General features: G+C 48.8%; 1 protein-coding gene across 1 annotated transcript in view; it reads right to left on the bottom strand.

Annotated features, from left to right (window-relative positions):
• The window catches only part of LOC129341906 (cytochrome P450 2K4-like), a 28,635-nt gene extending 21,523 nt beyond the window's left edge, over nt 1-7,112 (bottom strand). Inside the window, exons 1-3 of the mRNA XM_054997266.1 lie at nt 6,732-7,112; nt 2,910-3,072; nt 1,921-2,070 (exon numbers count right to left, since the gene is read on the bottom strand). Of these exons, the coding sequence (XP_054853241.1) occupies nt 1,921-2,070; nt 2,910-3,072; nt 6,732-6,914 (496 nt within the window). The 5' untranslated portion in view covers nt 6,915-7,112. The remainder of the gene's footprint in view (nt 1-1,920; nt 2,071-2,909; nt 3,073-6,731) is intronic.
• Nucleotides 7,113-19,400: the final 12,288 nt, after the last annotated feature.

The following is a 19,400-nucleotide window of genomic DNA, read 5'->3' as shown; positions in this document are numbered from 1 at the left end:
GGTCTGTTGGAGGTAATCCGGTATCCATCTCTCCCAGTTGAGGGGTCGGGGAAGTTAAAAGGGATTCTCAACAAAATGTCAGACTATGGAATCCCAGTTATCTAAAGTTCGTCTCCCCCCTTCTGCAAGAAGCACAAAGTTCCTTGATTCCAAAAGGTTTATTGAAAGACAATGCTCAGGATACAGTTATCCATATTCCAAGGACTAGTCTTGGCTGAACAAAGGCTTTGTTGAGAATGACACACAAAGTGAAAGTAACAACACTTCAAACACCCATTCCCAGCCTCCCCCCTTAGTCCTGTCTAGAAGGCCTGGGAAGGCGAGGACATCAAGGTCGGCCGGAACGGGGTGATAAGAATTCTTCACTCCCATGGATATATGTGGCTTGGGCAACACCTGGGCCTGGAGGGAGAGAACTAAACAACTACAGATTATAACATAAGAATATGGCGTAGCTCTGGCTTGAGAACTGACTAGCAAACTGATACTCTGACATATCTACTGGAAACAGGAAGAACAAGCTGTCCTTGGAGGCAAATTTTGCAATTTGTGCAGCTATCTTAAATGGAGGGGGGATCCACAACGGATTCAGTCTGCTCATGCTGTGTACTACATACAAACTGATCTTAAGCATTTTACTTGGAGTTTTGATTAAGATATGCTAATAAAGAGTGGAATGCTATAAATACTCTTGCTGGACTTCTACACACTCCAGTAGGGGTCCCAACTTTTTTGAGCCTTTGGGCACATTTGGAATTCTGAAATAGAGTGGTAGGCACAGTCACAAAATGGCTGCCACAAAACAGCTGCTGCAGGAGGCGGAGCCAGGCACAAAATGGCTGCTGCAGCTTACCTTCAGCCACACAGTGAAGATCATTGTGCTGTGGAAGCAGCTTCTGCCAAGCAATATCTTTAAAAATCTTCACAGCCAATCAAATCACTAATGGCCAATTAAAAGCCATGCTTGGCAAAAGCCCCACCTGGCCCCACCCATGTTCTAAAAAGAAGGGCTCCTAGAAAGGTCCTGGCACATGCTAGTGCATGCCCACAACCACCACTCCTGGGAAATCTGCACTACAGACTTAAACAGGTTTGTTGGGATTTTTGCAAGTGTCCTACGTTCAGTCATGAAAGAATTGTCGAGTTTTTCCACACATCTAGGAAGATCAATTCCGGACACAAGGGAATAGTGTGGGATGTAATTAAGGAGATTTTTTGGAGACTTACCTGCCAAAATTCTGCAATATATTTGCATTTCCACCAGCAGTGGGCAAATGATCCTTGTTCTCCACAATTCTTCCAACACAGAGGGGATCTGGGAGTCTTTAGTCTTAATGAAGGAATCTAGGATTGTCTATTGGATGAGCCAGTTTATTGGGGGACAATTAGCTAGCAACACATAATAAGGTTTTGCTGCTCTTTGTTCAATCTGAGGGAACGTCTAAGCTTCAGTCTGTCTAGGTTTCTCTCTCTAAGCTCCTAGTCTAATCATCAAGATGTAGTTAGTTAGCTATTATTTTCTTACCAAATTCTTTCCAAATTCTTTCCAAATTTCTTACCAAATATTTTCTTTGCCCTGATACGTAGTAAAAGTATTTTTCTAGAGCTAAAACAATAGACGTCTGTCTACTTATTTCCAATGTGCTCATATTAAACTCTGCAACTTTTTCTTCCTTTTAATCTTCACCCAAACAACAAGGTTTAATGTTAATTTTGTCTTCCCTGAGGAATTCTGGGATCTATAGTCCTAGAAGTTAGAGATACATAACAAGCAACTGTCAGAGCACTCCAATTACAATTTCCTCGGATTCTTTGGGGGAAAGACATAAGAGTAAATCATTACAAAAATCAGTTCATACTGTGGCCTGTAGGTATGCTCTTACGGGTATGCTCTTACAACAGAAGATAACGCCAGCCTACCTTTGTAAGACTCAAACTTCTGAATTAGGGAATGGCACTCTTCGACAATTTTGTCCTCTATGGTCCTCTTGCCCATCCCATAGTCACGCAACGTGGTTAACGTAAACCTTCGCATCACTTTCCAGTTCTCACCGTGAGAAAAAATAACTCCTGCATGGATGAAAAGGGCTGGTTTGAAGGGCTGGCATGGCCGTTAGGGCTGTATTCACAAAACCTAGGGGGTATATAGAAGGAGGTCTTGCACATCGCTGGAAGGCCAGGATGAAGGGATGCAATGGGTTTATTTATGCAGGAAACCAGAAATGATGGCTAAATCATCAGTTGGGTTTAGGAAGAAAGATTTGCCATGCCGTCTTTAAAGAGGTCTATAGGAGGAATGAAGCAAAGCTGTGGTTCCTGGCAGAGAAGTAGCAGAAGAGTGGGTTGAGTCAAGGTAGAGGAGGCAGTGAAGTAAGATATGAGCAGGTAGGATGGGAGGTGCCCCTTGCAAATCTACCACCGGAGGGACCACTTTTTTGGCCTCATTGTAGGACACTCGCAGCTGCCACTGCTTCTACCTTGCCTTGCCTACCCTGCCAGTACTGCTGCCTCCTTCCACTACCTCTGCCTCAACCCAGGAGGTGGGGCAGCTAATCCTCCTTGTCCTCTTCCCACCCTGTTTTAAAAAAAGAATGTGCATTGCAGGGCTTTCTGAACTGTCCTGAGATGCCCTGCCTCGTTGGTCTCATAGTTGAGTTATTCCCTTTGCCTCTCTTTTCCTGCACTGTCCAACCACCTCTCCTTCAAGTTGGTGGAGACTTGATGGCACATATGAATGTAAAGCCTGCAGATCTATATATAAGGGTTGAAAAATTGGCAAACTATGCTCAAGTTGTAGGTTAAGCCAGTCTAGTTCTGACTGGAAAACTCCACTTTGCATATCTGCTAGGATAATTTGCTACAGTGATAAGTAAGCAAGCCTACTTGTTAATCCAAAAGAATGTCCTCACCATGACCTTCTGAGAACTCTTCAAAGATCGGGATGCTGGCCCGCTCCGCAAATGCATCTGCCTGGTTCACCAAAGCCTCCTGTACAGTTTCATAGCCTGCCACAACCACCATTTTCTGGAATCCCGTTTGAAATCTGAAGACAGGACCATACTGCTTGGATAACTGAAAAGTAATTTTAAAAAGAGAAATAACAGTTCAGATCTTCAAGACCATGGGTAGCTTACTCAAAAAGACCACTTAAGTATCAATTTAAACACCAAATCCCTGGGCAGATAGAATGTTTAAAACTGGCACCTAACATTTGATTTAAAATGTGCCAGGTAGACGTGGTGGAATGGTACTTCCATAACAGTGGTGATACCAGATAGAAGACTTTGAGTTTTGTGGCCACCTACATCATTACACAGAAGGCCTCAAAGCCTTCTACTTCTGTCTTCCATCAGTTGGTAAAGACTTTTGAAAAATTTATCTGGCATACCTCCAGTACCTATTATTGGCCCTCCTCTCTGTTCTTTGTGTTGTGTGACCGTAATTATTGTATTGTTTTAATAAAATGTTGTTTTAAATTTAAATTGTCTTAAATTGTTAGTGTTTGCTGCCTTGGGGACTCTGGTTGCTAGGTCCCCCTAAAAGACAGCTCTAAAAGACTATCAGTTCTATTGGTGAATTATTCTTCTGGAACAAGAGACCTCCCTGCAATTTCCTTTAATGCCCATGGGTGCCTTGACACTGTTGGGAGAAACTGGGGTGGGGAAGGAAACTGAGGATTACACTGGCACACCAATGTCATTTCTGGTTTAAAATGATAGTAACAAGGGACTATCTGGCATTTCCCAAAGACTTTATGACAAAACCATCGCATTTTTGTGAAATGCCAGAGTGCTTCCCACAATGCATTGACATCACTTCCAGGTGCATGGGAAGTGACACCAGCACATTGCTGGCAAACCCCAAAGATAAGTCTCACACTCTTTGCCAGGGGAGACCTAGCAACCTTAAGGGAGATAGACAGATCTTATCTATTACTTGTAGAGCTTTTAACCAACTTTGGTTGGATTGATAGCCACATCCCCTGCTTGAAAAACAAGATCTGGCCATGTAGTATATCCATAGCTCTGATCACATTTGGAGTTATAACTCCACCATTATGCACCATTATTGACCAACAGCCGCTTAATATCATCGGATCTGAGCTATTGACCATTATCCATCTTATTACAAACTCCAGATGTCCGTTCAGAACCTCTGAGTGCTTCTTCATAATGTGCTTAGAATTGTAGTACGTGCCATTAAGAATGTTATGTCTGTTTGGGAGAATATCTTTTTCGCTGATGTTTCCAGAGATTGGCCAACATCCTCTGCACTGCCCCAAATCCTCTAGGACCCTCGTAGTTATCTGGTGATAATCCTGGGTAATTAACTGGTCTGGGAGAATATCAAATGCTCTATTTACCTCCTCCATCATATGGTGGCTGTCTTTAATTTGCAAAGAAGTTATAGTGATGTAGAGTAATACAAAAAAATCCTGTGTGTACATTTTTAATGGGGATCATCTTAGAGCTAAGCTACAAGAGACGAATTATAAGAGGAGGAGCACATGAAGGGAATCACAGTGTTTGCCGGGAAGCTGAGTTTCAAAAGAGATCGGAAGGCTTTGTCAATTTCCCCTCTCTACAGAGCCAGGGAGATTGCTGCTCAGAAGGTTTATTTCCTCTTCACCTCTTAGAAGGGAAAGTGAAACTGACAGAGCCTTAAGGAGGCAAAGAGGAAATTAACAAACCCTCTGAGCAGAGATCTCCCTGGCTCTGTAGAGAGGGGAAATTAACAAAGCCTTCTCATCTCTTGTAAAACTCAGCTTCCTGGCTAACATTGCAACTCCCTTCACGTGCTCCTCCTTGTGTAATTTGTCTCTTGTAACTTGGCTCTTATATTCATGGTTATCTTCCTTTTATTATAACAACAGCAACAACAACAACAACATTCAATTTATATATCACCCTTCAGGACAACTTAATGCACACTCAGAGTGGTTTACAAAGTATGTCATTATTATCCCCACAACAAACACCCTGTGAGGTGGGTGGGGCTGAGAGAGCTCCAGAGAACTGTGACTAGCCCAAAGCCACCTAGCTGGCTTCAAGTGGAGGAGTGCAGAATCAAACCTGGCTCTTCAGATTAGAGTACCGCGCTCTTAACCACTACACCAAACTGGCTCAGGGTAAATATGGTATTTGACTGCTTTCTCGGTCTATGGCGTGACCTTGTTTTAAAAGCCAGACACGTATCCTTTACTGATACTTCCAGATTCAGCTCTGCCAATGATCAATTATCATAAGAGGTAACCATGCTAGAGAACAGAAATCCTAAAAGAGAAGCTGTCTTTGATTATGTTCATTCAAAGAACATCAGTTAGAACAAACACATTCAGTGTAACTTAAAATCCTAGGTGGCATATAACTATGAGTTTTCTTTCGGGTCATGGCTATGGGTGCTGTTCTGAATTCTCTCAAAATGTGCTTCTACTCACTTATAAGATATGAGTTTGAAGTGAGAAGAAGATTGCTACTAGTCTGAACTCTGTACATTGCTCAGAAATTGAGTGCACAGCAACTGCTTTGTATTCCGCCCTGGCTCAGAGACTTTATGCATTTACCAAATGAACACATCTGTGATCCCATAATTAAGTAAATTTCAGTACTAAAGTTATCCTTATGAATAAGGCACAAACAAGATTCCTGTAAACGAATGTCCAGAAAAAACTTTAAAAATGTTCCCCTACAGGTTTTTCTGTGTTGCATTTCTTAGAGTCAAATTTGTGACCATTAGTTTGCCCTATGCACGAAGTATGTATACTTTTAGATCTTAAAGTGACTATTCTAAAAGTGAATTTCAAAAACAGGATGTGGCAGGAGATCAGTAAGATACCACTATAACCGCTGGCCAACTCCCACCTTCTGCTAGGTTTCACCCAGCCCAGGGGTGTTGTTAGGGGGGTGCCTCTGCCCCCCTAATTTTGTAGGGAGCCCTTCCCTAAATTCCCCATGGCCCCGCTTCCATAGATAGTAGAGGCCCCTCCCTATGATGTCACCGGGCCCCGGTTCTTTTAAGGACCTAGCATAGCAGCCCATCTGGCCCAGCCCCAGCCCCTCCCCCAGGAAATTGGAAAGTCTATGCCCATGGCTGCAGGGATCCATGCCTTTAATCCCCTCTCATTAGTTTTCCTGGACACAGTTATCCCAGATTTCCAGACTGCCTGTTTCTCTTCTCCCCCTTCTTTTTGTCTACCCTTGCTTTGATTCATGAATCCCGCTAAATAAAAGCTGCAGCACATCTTCTAAAACCTCTCTATCTTTTTATCATTTCACATACTCTCCATTGATCAGCTACACAATGATTTAGTTGGCAGAGGAGTCTGTGGGCCTGTGCATTCTTTCCCAGTCCTAGTTCCTGCTTCTCTTTAAAACACTAAAGAACATAAACAAGAGCAAGGATCGGATCAAGAATCCATTGAGAAGCCTGTTTCCAGCCATGAGCTTCTGAGAAGGTCACAAGCAGAAAACAAAGATTTTATTTAATCCTCTCTTTCAGCCAGCAAGTCCCTCTGGTCTCCTCCTGGCATTCACCAAGGAGCAGTAAACACAGAAATGCAGCTATTGCAAAGAATTAAATAAGCAAGAACAAAACAAGTATGCCTTGTACATGCTTGTTATTTTGCCCGTTGATGTCTTCATTTGGGAGAGGACATCTCGAGTACTTTCTCTGGCCCAGAAAATAACATAAAACATGTCCACGAGTGGCATGGAAAGAACCAAAATGTTCACCTTGTATAAGGTTCTGTAAGGCCTTTTCAGATCCAGGAGGTGGAGATTTCCAATGAGGGGCCACCGCCTTGGTCCCGGGGGAAGATCCTGGCTGCTGGACTTCCAGAAGTTGCCCGTTTTCAAAAAGAACATCATTGTAAGGACAAACAGGAACAACAAGGTACTAGGATCCATAAAATCCATGCCCAGAAAATAAGAAACTATAAAGAGATTGCCACAAAAGTAGTAAAACACAACTAGGGCAGTCTTTGTCAACTGAAACAAGCAGAATAAATAGTTGTTTCTACTTGCTGTTAGAACTCTTAGTAAATCAATAACTATCCTCAGTAAGAGAATTTGTCCTGCTTTCCCTCCCGCTTTCTCAGCTCAAACTTTTTAATCTATTCTTGCTGGATCCTTGCTTGTTTAGTCTTTCCTTTTCTAATTATTTTGGTGGGTGGAGTCTAGAAAACTTTGCAGAACAGGTTTTAACTGTCTGGATTGCTTAATTCTTTGGCCACCACTGAGAATTAACTGAAAGATTAGTCTAGTTAATTCTGCCGCTTTGCCAAATCATCTTGGACAACAACTGATGTGAAATTTTCATAAGCATGCTAAGAAATGCTTGAATTCTTCTATTAAACTTCCTTCCTATATTTGGTTATTAACGACAGGGACCTTCTTCAATGCAACTCCTCTGGGGATCAAAGTGGCAGCTTGTTTCTACAATGTGTCATGGCAAACTTTGCATGTCATAGCAAGCTTTTGTACAGAATATATAAATTGATCTGTTAGCGATAGCTAGGTGTGGCTGGGAGAAATTATTTATGGGCACGGCAGGCTCAACAGTGTTGTCTACAAAAACAGATTCTTGTAACGCAACACTTTCAAAGAGCTTCTGCTAATCACATACACAAACGCAGGTTATTACTTGTGTAGCTTAGTTTGTCCATCCCTTTCCCCTTACTTCAGGGCATGTTATTATTGCAATCAAATTAACACCATATTGTTAGGCCTGTAAAAGGGTATACTGCAACCCTTTCTGAATGCGAGCAAAGTAAGTGGAACATCGGGGTTCAGGGGGCAGAATTGTCCACAAGCTTACTGCAAAGACCCTTCTTCTATCTGCCATAGTTGCACATTGTTTAGATATGAAGTAAACCCCAATTAGAAAAAAACACAACTTGAGTGGAGGCTCATTTAAGAAGGTATGTTGGTCTTAGGGTGTAGAGGACTTTTAAAATGTCAAAGCATGTACCTTGAAGTGGCCATCTAAATGAATGAAATTGATATAAGGTAGGCTGAATATGTTCACTTCTCCCAAAATCTGTAAGGAAACGGGCAGCTACATTCTGAGCTGGATGAAACTTCCAAGTGATCTTCAAGGGCAGCCTCATGTAGAACTCATTACAGTAGTAAACCCCAGTAGTTACATAATCATACCAGAAAATCAAGCTCTCCTCTGTTCAGGAAGGGACAGAGTCTATGTAACAAATCAAGCTGATAAAAAGCACTTGTAGCAATGACTTTCACTTGTTTGTCAAGCAGAGATGCATCAAAGGCTCCATATTGATTGATTGGTGGCATCATGACTAGAGACGGGCACAAGCTGAATTACAATTTGAAAAAAAAACCGATTATGGCGTTTGCGCCATCGGGACCGGGCTGATCGGTTCCGTCCACAGCAACTGATGCAGCGTTCAGGTGTGGCGCTCGCTCGGGTCTTGATCGGATCGATCGGTTTCGGTTCGGGATGCAGACACTCTGGCACCAGCCATCTATTCCCGGGGAAACAGAGCCCTGGGGAAACGGAGCCAGGGGAATGCCTGAGCTGTTTCCCCTCCTTCTGTCTCCCTGGAAACGTGAATGGAAGTCCAGCTTTCCTTGATCAGCAGGGCTTTCTTCCAACCACGGAGCAGCCAGCAAAGCACGCGCCCGTCTCATCCATTTGAGAGAAGAGAGGGGAGGGCGGGGGAAGGGGTTGTTCTTCTGTAGCCATGGGCACTCGAATCTCATCCCTGCAAAGCCTGAGAGCAGCTCTTACAGCCAAACACGGCCCTCCTGTGTTGCAGACCCAGGCTTATAAATAGCCATGTGCTGTGCAACTAAGTTTCACTTTCTGCTTGCGGTGGAGTGGGACAGAGCTCTTGCTTGTTGTGACTTTTGGAGAGAGAGCTTTAGCTTTGGGCTTCAGCGCATGGATAGGGAATTAGGGAATAGGGATCTATCTCCTCTGGTTCCAGGGCTGCTGCCTATCTCTGGGGACAAGCTTGGTGGGCACCTCGGCTGAGGGCTCACATTACTACACACTTTAGTGCCTGGTTGCTCTGGTCTGGGGGAGTGTTGGTGGTGGTGGGCTAAGGCTCTAGTCTGTTCCCTCTCTCTTTCTCTCTCTGCTTCCAGGGCTGCCGCCTAGCTCTGGGGCCAAGCTCAGTGGGCACCTCCTCGGCTGAGGGCTCACACAGTGTCATCTCCTCCTGCGTTGTTGGCTGGCAGTATGAGGCTCCGGGTGGGGGAAAAGAGTGGTCGTGGGGGGAAGTGCAAGGATTGTCCCGGTTGTGGCACGGGCAGCAGTGCTGCGCAGGGCTCTGGAGCAGCATTGCCAGTGACTCCCGCTCCCCGCAAATCACAAGTTGAAGTTGTGGAGGAGGCCCAAGCACTCTTGCCAGCGGCGGAAGAGGAACTGCTAAAAATGTTTGGGGAGGAGGAGGAGGAGGCTGAGGGATTGTTGGAGGAAAGGTTGGGGTTTGAGGAAACCTCCAGCCCGTCCCCATCCCAAACTATCGGTGTTGCTGTCCCTGCCTGCACTCCACCCACCACTCCGTCTTCCGTTGCCAGCACCATACCACAGCCAGCAACAGCCCTTCGTCCTCCCTCCCCTGGAACCTTAAGTGGGCCAGGGTTCAAGAGCAATGTTTGGAGGCACTTCCAGGCTGTTGGTAATGACCCCCGTGTGGTGCGGTGCTGTGCGTGTGGGACCATGGTGCACTGGGGCAATGACCTAAAGTACCTGTCATTGTCGAACCTCACTCGGCACCTGAAGAGGTACCACCCGAGCCTGTGTTCTCTGTCCTCGGGCAGCGAAACTTCTTTGGGGGGGGAATGGAGGACCGTCAGCAAGTCTGATCTGGGATCAGTGGGAGGGTCTCCAGAATGCAGCCAGAGCAAGAAGCCATGCCCCGAGGGTGCGGCTGGTGGGAGCGGAAGGCTCAGGCAGGCCTCCCTGGGGGAAGTTGTTCCCTCGGGGTCGGGGGTGGTGCTGCTGAAAAGGGTGAGGTCAAGGGCTTGGGAGGCGGGCATTCGTGCGGTGGCACAGACTATCGCCCTGCAAGTCGTGGAGGGCGTGGGCTTCCGATTCCTGCTCGATCACTTTGCCCCATGGTTCGAGATGCCATCACGGCGCACCATTGGGCGTCGAGTTGTGCCCGCCCTGTGCGAGACATGGTGTGCAGAGACCTGTCAACTGCCGAGAGCAGAACAGTCCACTTCACCGCTGACCTGTGGAGCAGCTGCCATCACGGGTACCTGGCCATCACCACCCACTGGTGGCAACCACAGGAACTCTGCCTCCGCAGGCCAGGATCTGGCCACCGTAAAAAGTCCAAATTGAGCCTGGGTACAGAGCAGTTCTCCTTCAGGCCCGGGGGATGGACGAGGTCCACACCGGCAAGAACATCACCACCACCGTCAAGGCGGCTCTGAGGGAGTGGACGTCCGGGGTGGAAGGGTTTGTCCGTGGCTACATGGTCACAGACGTGGGAGCCAACAAGTTGGCAGCCCTGAGAGAGGCATCCCTCCCGGGCCTGGTGTGCATGGCTCACAAGCTGCACCTCATCATGTGGGACGTGCTCGGGCTGGGGAGGAAGCCGAGGGACAGCTGGGATGAGGGAACCTTGCGGACGTGCAGTCTGCTGGACAGCTGCCGTCGCATCGCTTCCCACTTCTCCCACAGCATCAACTCGTCCCGAGAGCTGTTCAAGAGGCAAGGGGAAGAAGGGGACCCCGAGCACCAGCTCTTCTGGGACCTGCCCATGCGCTGGAACTCCACCTACGACATGATCTGTCATCTGGTGGAGCAGAGGCGCGTGTGGTGCAAGACATCCTGTCATCCTCAGATGTGCTGAGTAGGGGAGAGGAGTTGGGCCTCAGTGCCGTGGACTGGAGAGTCCTTCACCAGATGTCCCGGATCCTCAAGCCCTTCAAGGATGCCACGGAGCTCCTGTGCTCCTACGAGGCCAGTCTGGGTCAGGTCCTCCCCCTGATCCACGGCCTTGACCAGTTTCTGGACAAGGAGCTCCAGCAAGGGCAAGAGCTGCTCCCCAGAGTCCGGAAATTTGTCCTCAGGATCCAGGCCTGCATCGCCGAATGCCTACATCCTCTCTGCCGCGAGGCCCCCTACCAACTTGCCTCCCTCTGTGACCCCTGCATCAAGGGCAACATCACCACGCAGGCGGGGCAGATGCAGTAATGGAAGAAGGAGCTCCGCAGAGCGGTGCTCCGTTTCCAGAGACAGAGGGCAGGAGACAAGGAACCAGGCAGCTGCAAGGGGCAGGCGGTGGAGGAGGAGGGTGAGGGGCAGGGGCAGGAGGTGGGAAGAGAGCCAGGCCAGGGAAGAGCCACCCCGATGGACACCTTCGATCTGTGGGCCTCGGCGGAGGGCAGCGGGGTTGGCCACAGCACGGCGGGCGGGTCCCTCCCAGTGGAGGACTCAGTGGGGGCCATGGTGCGTGAGTACCTTTTGGAGCCCACCGAGCCCCCCCCATGCCAACCTGTTGCAGTATTGGGTGAGGAAATCGAACCGCTGGCCAGACCTGTCCATCGTCGCCATCAACATCCTTTCCTGCCCTCCCACCAGCATGCAGAGCGAGCGGGTGTTCTCCCACATGGGAGACCTCCTCCGTCCCCGCCGTGCAAGTCTTGACCCAGACCTGGTGGACATGTTGACGTTCACCAAGGTGAACCTCAACCTACTGGGCCATAAGAATATCTCATGCAGTATTTCCCTTGGCCAATTTTCAAAGTAAAATGTTTTCGGGTATTATTTCCGAGACATACATTTGCATAAGCCTTCTGCTCAGTATTCATTCTGCATTCATCACTGGGTGATTTCTGGTCGATGAGTTCCAATAGTGGCCGGACCAGCTCATCCACAGCGGGCTCAAGCCTCCCTTGGTTCTCGGGGCGGCCTCCATGGATTGTGACCCTTTGTCCTCCTCTCCCAGACGAGTTCCTGTTCCCTCCTCACACCTCTCTCTCTCTCTCTCTGGATCTGCACAGATGGCTCCAACGTAGTCCCCCAACCTCTCCTGTCCTTCCCTACCCGTCCTTTCTGCAAAGGATGGTAGGTGCTGTGCTCCTTGCTGATGCTGCTGCTGGCCACGAGGAGCAGCTGTGCTGCTGTTGCTGGTGTGTGTGCTGCAATGCAGCCCCCCTCTTTCCATGGGCCCCTGATGCCCCCTTCTGGGCAGGGGGGCATGGGACGCAGCAACCAGTCACGTGATGTCCTTTCCGCAAAGGCAGGAAGGTTTTTGATGGTGGCTGCCACCGCAGAGTTCCTCAGTGGGAGGGATCCTTGGAGCAGGCCTCGCGGCCTCCCCACGCCTGGCATAACTGTGTCCCTCTTCCCCCTCCTCTGGATGACATGTCCCGTGCCTCACATGCTCCCAATGGTGACATGTCCTGTCCCATTCTGGCAAGGCAGGAAGGTGGTTGATGTCTGATAGTGGTGGTTTTGGCCATGAGGGGGGCAGCTCAGGAGCTGTTGTGTGTATGGTTGTGCGGCAAGGAAACCCCCCTTTCCATGGGCACCTGGTGTCCGCGAGGGAAGGAAGGTCATTGAGGTCTGCCGCTGCTGCTTTGGGGCAAGAGAGACGTCTCTGAAGAGGTTGCCGATGTGAGAGTGGGACCACGCGTTGTCTCCCCCTTTGCATGGGCACCTGCTGTCCCCTCTGGACAGGGGGGAATGGGTCTCCTGACTCATCATGTCTGCCCCGCGAAGGCAGGGAGTTGAGTTCTGTTGCTGATGCTGCTGTCATGTTTCTGCCCCCCCCTCTCAGGAAACACGCTGATCCATCCAGGTGATGTCTCCTGTCCTGCCCATCACCCACATTCCACACAGGCAGGACGGCGGATCCAGTCTGCCCCCCGCTTCACGAGGGACTCTCCTGTGACTGCTCCCTCCTTGGTCACATACACAGCTCGGTTGTGTGATCGAGCAGCCGATTGTACCACTCGTGGCGGCTCCCCTGTCAATGGGGCTGACGGGACCTCTTTCAGCTGGGTGGGAATGTGTCATGCTGCAACTGTGACCGGACCTTTCCGGTGAGGCAGGAAGGTGTGTGGGTGCAGTTGGCTGCTTTCGGATATTGTGCTGCTCTCTCTTTGGTTTTACAGCGGTCGACTGCATTGTGTGAGGATACATTTGGTTGACCATTTGGAATTTTGGAGGCTCCCCAACGGGACCTCTTTCACTTGGGTGGGGATGTGTCCTGCAACTCTGGTCCTTTCTGCCGAGGCAGGAAGGTGTGTGCTGTCGGCAGCCATCAACTAGCTCCGAAGTTGGAGCCTGAGGACACCCGGTAGCTGGGGGATCGGGCTGCCGTGGGGCCAATGTCGCCTCCCACCCCCCACCCAAACAGGGCTTAACTTAGTGCTGGACTTTGGCCCATCGGTTGTGGGGGACCTTCCCTCCCCTGCCCCCCCCCGATGACACATCGTGTCCCAACAATCCTTTTCTGGCGAGGCAGGAAGGTGGGTGCTGCCAGAAAACGTCACAGACTGGTTCTCGGTAGGAGCCTCAGCCGAGGACACACAGTTGCTGGGGGACCTTCCCCCTCCCCCTGCCCCCCCATGATGACACATCATGTCTCTCCCATCATTTCTGGCAAGGAAGGAAGGTGGGTGCTGTTGGCCATGACGATGCTTCTTGGTGGGAGCTTCAGACCAGGACACACAGTTGCTGGGTGACCTTCCCCCTCCCCCTGCCCCCCACATGATGACACGTCATGTCCCTACAATCCTTTTGGGCAAGGAAGGAGGTGTGAGCTGCTGGCTGCTGCTGCCACACTGTTCCACGGTGGGACCCCCGCCTAAGGAAAGGAGGTGTCACGGGCTGGGCCAGCCCAAGCAGGGTGGTTCAAGTCCAAACCTTAAGGCCAAAGTCAAAGGGGAGTTCCAAGAGCATGAGATAAAGCCAGGAGTGAGTCCAGAGTCTAAAAGCAAGGTCAGGCACAGTCCAAGGTCAGTCACCGATAGTGTCAGGTCCAAAAGCAGGCATGGGCAAGGTTCACAAAACACAGAGCAGTTGCAGGCAGTAGACACATTGCTTCCACACCCAGCAGTTTCCCCAGACTGGCTCTTATAGCCAGGCGTGGTTTTCAGCCAGCTGCTGGGGCTCTATCCTGCCACTACTCATCGTCACTCTCCAGCAGCTGGCGTTGGCTCAAGAGGCGAGCACTGCGCCGTCTCTGCGCTGCACCTGTAGAAGTCCCTGGCTGAGTTTCCTCTGTAGTATTGGAGCTAGAGGGTGCTGGTGCCTCAGCTGCTGGCTGTAAGCTCTGATCAGCCAGCAGCTGTTGCTCCTGATTGCTGGCTTCTGCTGAATCAGGGCTAGGGCTGGCTACACAGGGCTCCTCTTCTCCCGAGGAGTCCTGGCTGACTACACGAGGCTCCTCTCCTCCAGAGGAGACCTCACTCTCAGACTGGGCCATGACAGGAGGACACTCAGTAGCTGTGGGACTTCCCCCTCCTCCCCTCCTCATGATGACATGTAGTGTCCCTCATATCCTCCTCGTGATATGTCCCGTGCCTTCCATCCTTTTCTGGTGAAGCAGGAAGGTGGGTGAGGTCAGCTGCCATCGTGTGTCGCCTAAAGAGGATTCCTTAGCCGGGGACACTCAGAAGATGTGGGACTTCCCCCTCCTCCCCCTCCTCATGATGACATGTAGTGTCCCTCATATCCTCCTCATGCTGACATGTCCCGTCTGTCAGACTATGGCATTCCAGACACGAGAGTTTGTCTTACTCCCTTCTGCAAGAAGACAAGGTCTTTTGATTTCAAAAGGTTTTATTTTGAAAGACAGCATTCAGGCCTAGACGTCCATATTCCAGGATTTGAGACCCTGGCTGAACAAGGCATTGTTAGGAATGAGATACAGAACAGAAGTTGTTACATTTCACACTCAGAGCCCAGCCTCCCCCCAGAGTTCACATAGCAGGAGAGCTCTCTGTGGGAACACTAGTCAAGGTCGACTCGGCTTGAAGAAAAGATAAGACAGTGTCTTCTCCCATGGAAACGGCTCCTCGCAGGTGGTGGGGCCTAGAGGGAAGACTAAACAACTAAAGAATTAAACATGGCGTTACTCAGGTTGCATCCTTTCAGGCAACATACAAACAGATCCTGACACCGTCCCTGGCATGCTCCTCCTGACGACAAGCCCCATCCCTCGAACCTTCACAGTACCTCCTCTTATTCTTTATAAAGTCAACTACTTCCATTATAATTTGTATGCTGAAAAAACAGTCTAAGGCACGATTGTTGTCCATGCCATCCTTTCTGGCGAGGCAGGAAGGTGGGTGAGGTTGGCAGCCGCTGCTGAAATGTTCCTCGGTGGTGGGACCCTCGGTTGAGGACACTAAGCAGCTGTGGGACTTCCACCATCCTCCCCCTCCTCCTGATGACACGTCCAGTCCCTCGTGTCCTCCCAATGATGACACGCCCTGTCCCTTTCTGGTGAGGCAGAAAGGTGGGTGAGGTCAGCTGCCACTGTAAGCACGCTAAATAAAGGTGGTCAAAAGACCATCGGGAAGGAAAATTCAACAATACTATAGTGCAACAGTTTATAAATATTTTCAAGTGATTTTAACAATAATACATGATTACATCATATTACATATCATATCTCGTATCATTTTTCAACATTTTTCAGCAATCTTATTCATAATACACAGAAACAAGAGTCCTCTGCAAGAGGACCTGAGGGTGTGATGGCAATGCAGCAGGAAAAGTCTTTAAAGACTCAAAATAACGTGTCTTCTTTAGCTTTTTTATTTTTTCTTTTTTCAAATTTTTCAAAAGCCAAGATGGAAAAGTACGTGGCTGGTCCAAAGATGAAGGTTGGAAAGCCCAGCGGTGCCCGGAACTAAGACCGGCAGATTTTCCTATAGTTCTTCATCCATAAGGACTTCCTCAGGGGCAACCAGCTATTTCCAGCTTACCCGTACACAGTTGCATAATATACGCGCCGAAAGAACACCCATTTCGGCGCGTATATTATGCAACTGTGTACGGGTTAGCTGGATGTTCATTTATTATGTTTGCTATTATCATTGTAAAGAAATACACGTAAAGCCAGGAGTGGCTTATATTGTATGGCATTTATTTTTTGAAATATAGAAATAGAAAAAGAAAAAAGCTAAAGAAGACACGTTATTTTGAGTCTTCAAAGACTTTTCCTGCTGCATTGCCGTCACACCCTCAGGTCCTCTTGCAGAGGACTCTTGTTTCTGTGTATTATGAATAAGATTGCTGAAAAATGTTGAAAAATGATGAGATATGATATGTAATATGATGTAATCATGTATTATTGTTAAAATCACTTGAAAATATTTATAAACTGTTGCACTATAGTATTGTGGAATTTTCCTTCCCGATGGTCTTTTGACCACCTTTATTTAGTGACTATAATCGGGAGCAGCCTTTTCTTTTGGCATTACTGTAAGACGCTAAGCTGGAACTTCAGGTGCGGTCACCTGGTAGCTGGGGGAGCAGGCCGCCCACGGGGTAATGTGCCCCCCCGCAAGAATACCAGCTCGTTCTAATTTGGCCTGTCGGGAATGGGGGAACCTCCCCCCCAACACTCATGACAACAAGGCCTGTCCCCAGTACCCTCCTCCCGATGACACATCCAGTCCCTCGTATCCTTCCAATGGTGACATGACCTGCCCCTTTCTGGTGAGACAGAAAGGTGAGTGAGGTCAGCTGCCGCTGAGTTCACGCAAAGTAAGCTGGAGGTAATCTTGCTGTCACCCGATAGCGGGGGAATCAAGCGGCCCCCCGGGCAAATGTCAACTCCCCCCCAGCAGCAGTACTGGCCTGCTCCCATGGAGCCAGACGCCCCCTGCCCCCGAGGGGAGGCATCTCGTCACCGCCTCCCCAGGCCTGCCGGGCCCGGCGGCTGCTGTCCTTACCCACCTTCCCTGGTGGGGAATACTGGCCCGCTCCCTTTGGCCTGGCGGCCGGGCACATGGGGGTGCCGCTGGCGAGCGGCCAGACCCCCCGCCCCCTGAGGGGAGGTGTCTTGTCACTGCCTCCCCAGGCCTGCCGGGCACGGCGGCCGCCATCCTCACTCACCTTCCTTCCTTGGCAGGGAATACCGGCCCGCTCCTTTTGTCCCGGCACCTGGACACATGCAGGGTGCCGCTGGCGAGCAGCCACACACCCTGCCCCCTGAGGGGAGGTGGCTCGTCACCACCTCCCTGGGCCTGCCGGGCCTGGCGGCCGCCGTTCTCAGCCACCTTCTTCCCTGGTGGGGAATACCGGACCGCTCCCCTTTGGTCTGGCGGCCGGGCATATGGGGGCTGCCACCTGTGAGCGGCCAGAGCCCCCCCACTGAGGGGAGGCAGCTCGTCACTGCCTCCCTGGGCCTGCCAGGCGTGGCTGCTGCCCCCACCAACCACAGACCACCCGCACGTGTTCACCTCCCCGATTCCCGATTCCCGATCAAGGATCGGATACGGGACTTGATTGGTGAGGTTTGGGTACCTGGGTTCGGTGGCGTCGCCAGTTCACGATCGGCTTGATCAGGATTGTTTTTTAGATAGTGCCCATATCTAATCATGACGTTGTTAACTAAGTGGTATAAGGGGGTATTAGCCCTGATGCTATTTTTCAAATCTGAGCCTTTCATTTTGAAATTTGGTCAACTGGTATTCCATATGTGAACTAGCCAGTTTGGCTAGGGATCCTGGAGGTGTTTTGCCATCTTCTGGTCATGGAGCAGGGGTCCCTGGGGCAGTTAGGTGGAGGGGTAGTTGTGAATTTCCTGCATTGTGCAGGGAGTAGGTGACCCTGCATTGTGCTGGGGGTTGGGATGGGGGTCATCCCTTCCAACTCTATGATTCTATATGTTACAAAAGAAAAACGGACATTAGTGACACTGCTGACCTCATTTCATCACTTCCAGGTAAAACTCAGAAGTGACAATGGGTAGCTCTAGGAATCACCAGAAAGTCTTACCATAGAGTTTCCATCAATTCCTAGAGATACCCATTGTCATATCTGGGTTGTATTGAGAACTGACATACCAGCACAGAGGCCTGCAGCAGTGCTAAATTTATTTTTCTTTTACCACTGCTTAGAAGTTTGGCAACCATAAAATTAATGTATCAAAATACATAAAACTAGGTAACATGTCAGTTGATTTCTCTCTTATTTAATAAAATATCATTGTGGTTCATGGGGAATCCTGAGGATGTAAGAAGGAAATGAAGCATGGCTACAGGAAACTTAAAAATGCCCCCTACATTTTTGGTTAGATCCAAACTCAACACACTCTTGCATACAAACTGGAGGAGAGGAGAGGGCAGCTTAATAATTGATAATAGTTAATCATTGATAATCTTGCATGTTTTAAGCAGTAACTTTAAAATCCAGTATGAAATCGGAACTCGTTCTGCTCTAATCATTAGTTGTTTTCCTCACAATGCCCTTTCACACATTTGTCAAGTTGCCAGGAGTTTGTTCTCACCTCACTGGTAATTCCGAATCCACTGTTCACCCAGTTTCATTATACTGAGGACTGGTGGAGAGAAGATGGAATTAATTTCATGCTACCAAACCTCCTGCCTCGATCACAGATTCTGGAACTGCTTCCAGGAGACGGGAGGGTGCAACCAGTGGTATCTCCTTTGCAAAGAAATGTTTATTCTGTCTGCTCTAGATCCCCCTGTGGACCATTTAGACACAGGGCATGGTTGTACTTTCTTTTCATGGGTTTCCTCATCTGCTGTTGTGCTGTGATTTTTTAACATCAACAATATACAAGATAGGTGGTTCCTTACATAAAGCAAAACAACAAAAGCTGTACTCAGCAAGGGAACCAATGAGTGAAAAGAAATAAAGTACTGAAATCACAAAAAAATATATTTCTTATTGGCACTTATTGTGAATTGTTCTAATAAATAACATTATATATGAAATTATCACAATTCTGTGAAACAGTATTTTCTAATGATCCATCCATACATAAATAAAGCATTCCAAACAATGATGGTGTGAAAATGTCCAACCATATACCCCCAGTCCAGTTGCTCAGTCCTGTGGAGCAAAATTTCCTTAGTAAACTTTCCACACACTGAAGACGCCGCTGAAAACAGAACTAGACGGGGCTCCAAGGATGAAAAAGTGAGAGGTGGTAATAATCCTGGTATGGTGAATTTCAAGGTGGAAAATGGAGGAAACCGGGGGACCCATTCGCCCCCCCCTCCGCCCTACAAGCATCTGGTAATTCAACTTGTTTCAAGCACTCTTCCTCAGGGGACGGCTCACAATCCACCTCTACAATAATCTCATCTACAACAAATAAATAAAGTACATTCTTATACCAATACTCCCACAACAATTGTGGCTTTAATTTCCTGCAAGCAATCATGCTTACCCAACTCTCAATGAAGAAAAATTCTCATGCATAT

Source organism: Eublepharis macularius, chromosome 1 (genome assembly GCF_028583425.1).
Source record: "Eublepharis macularius isolate TG4126 chromosome 1, MPM_Emac_v1.0, whole genome shotgun sequence".
NCBI lineage: Eukaryota > Metazoa > Chordata > Lepidosauria > Squamata > Eublepharidae > Eublepharis > Eublepharis macularius.
The sequence above is the reverse complement of the archived record's forward strand: the minus strand, read 5'-3'. Positions and strand labels throughout refer to the sequence as shown.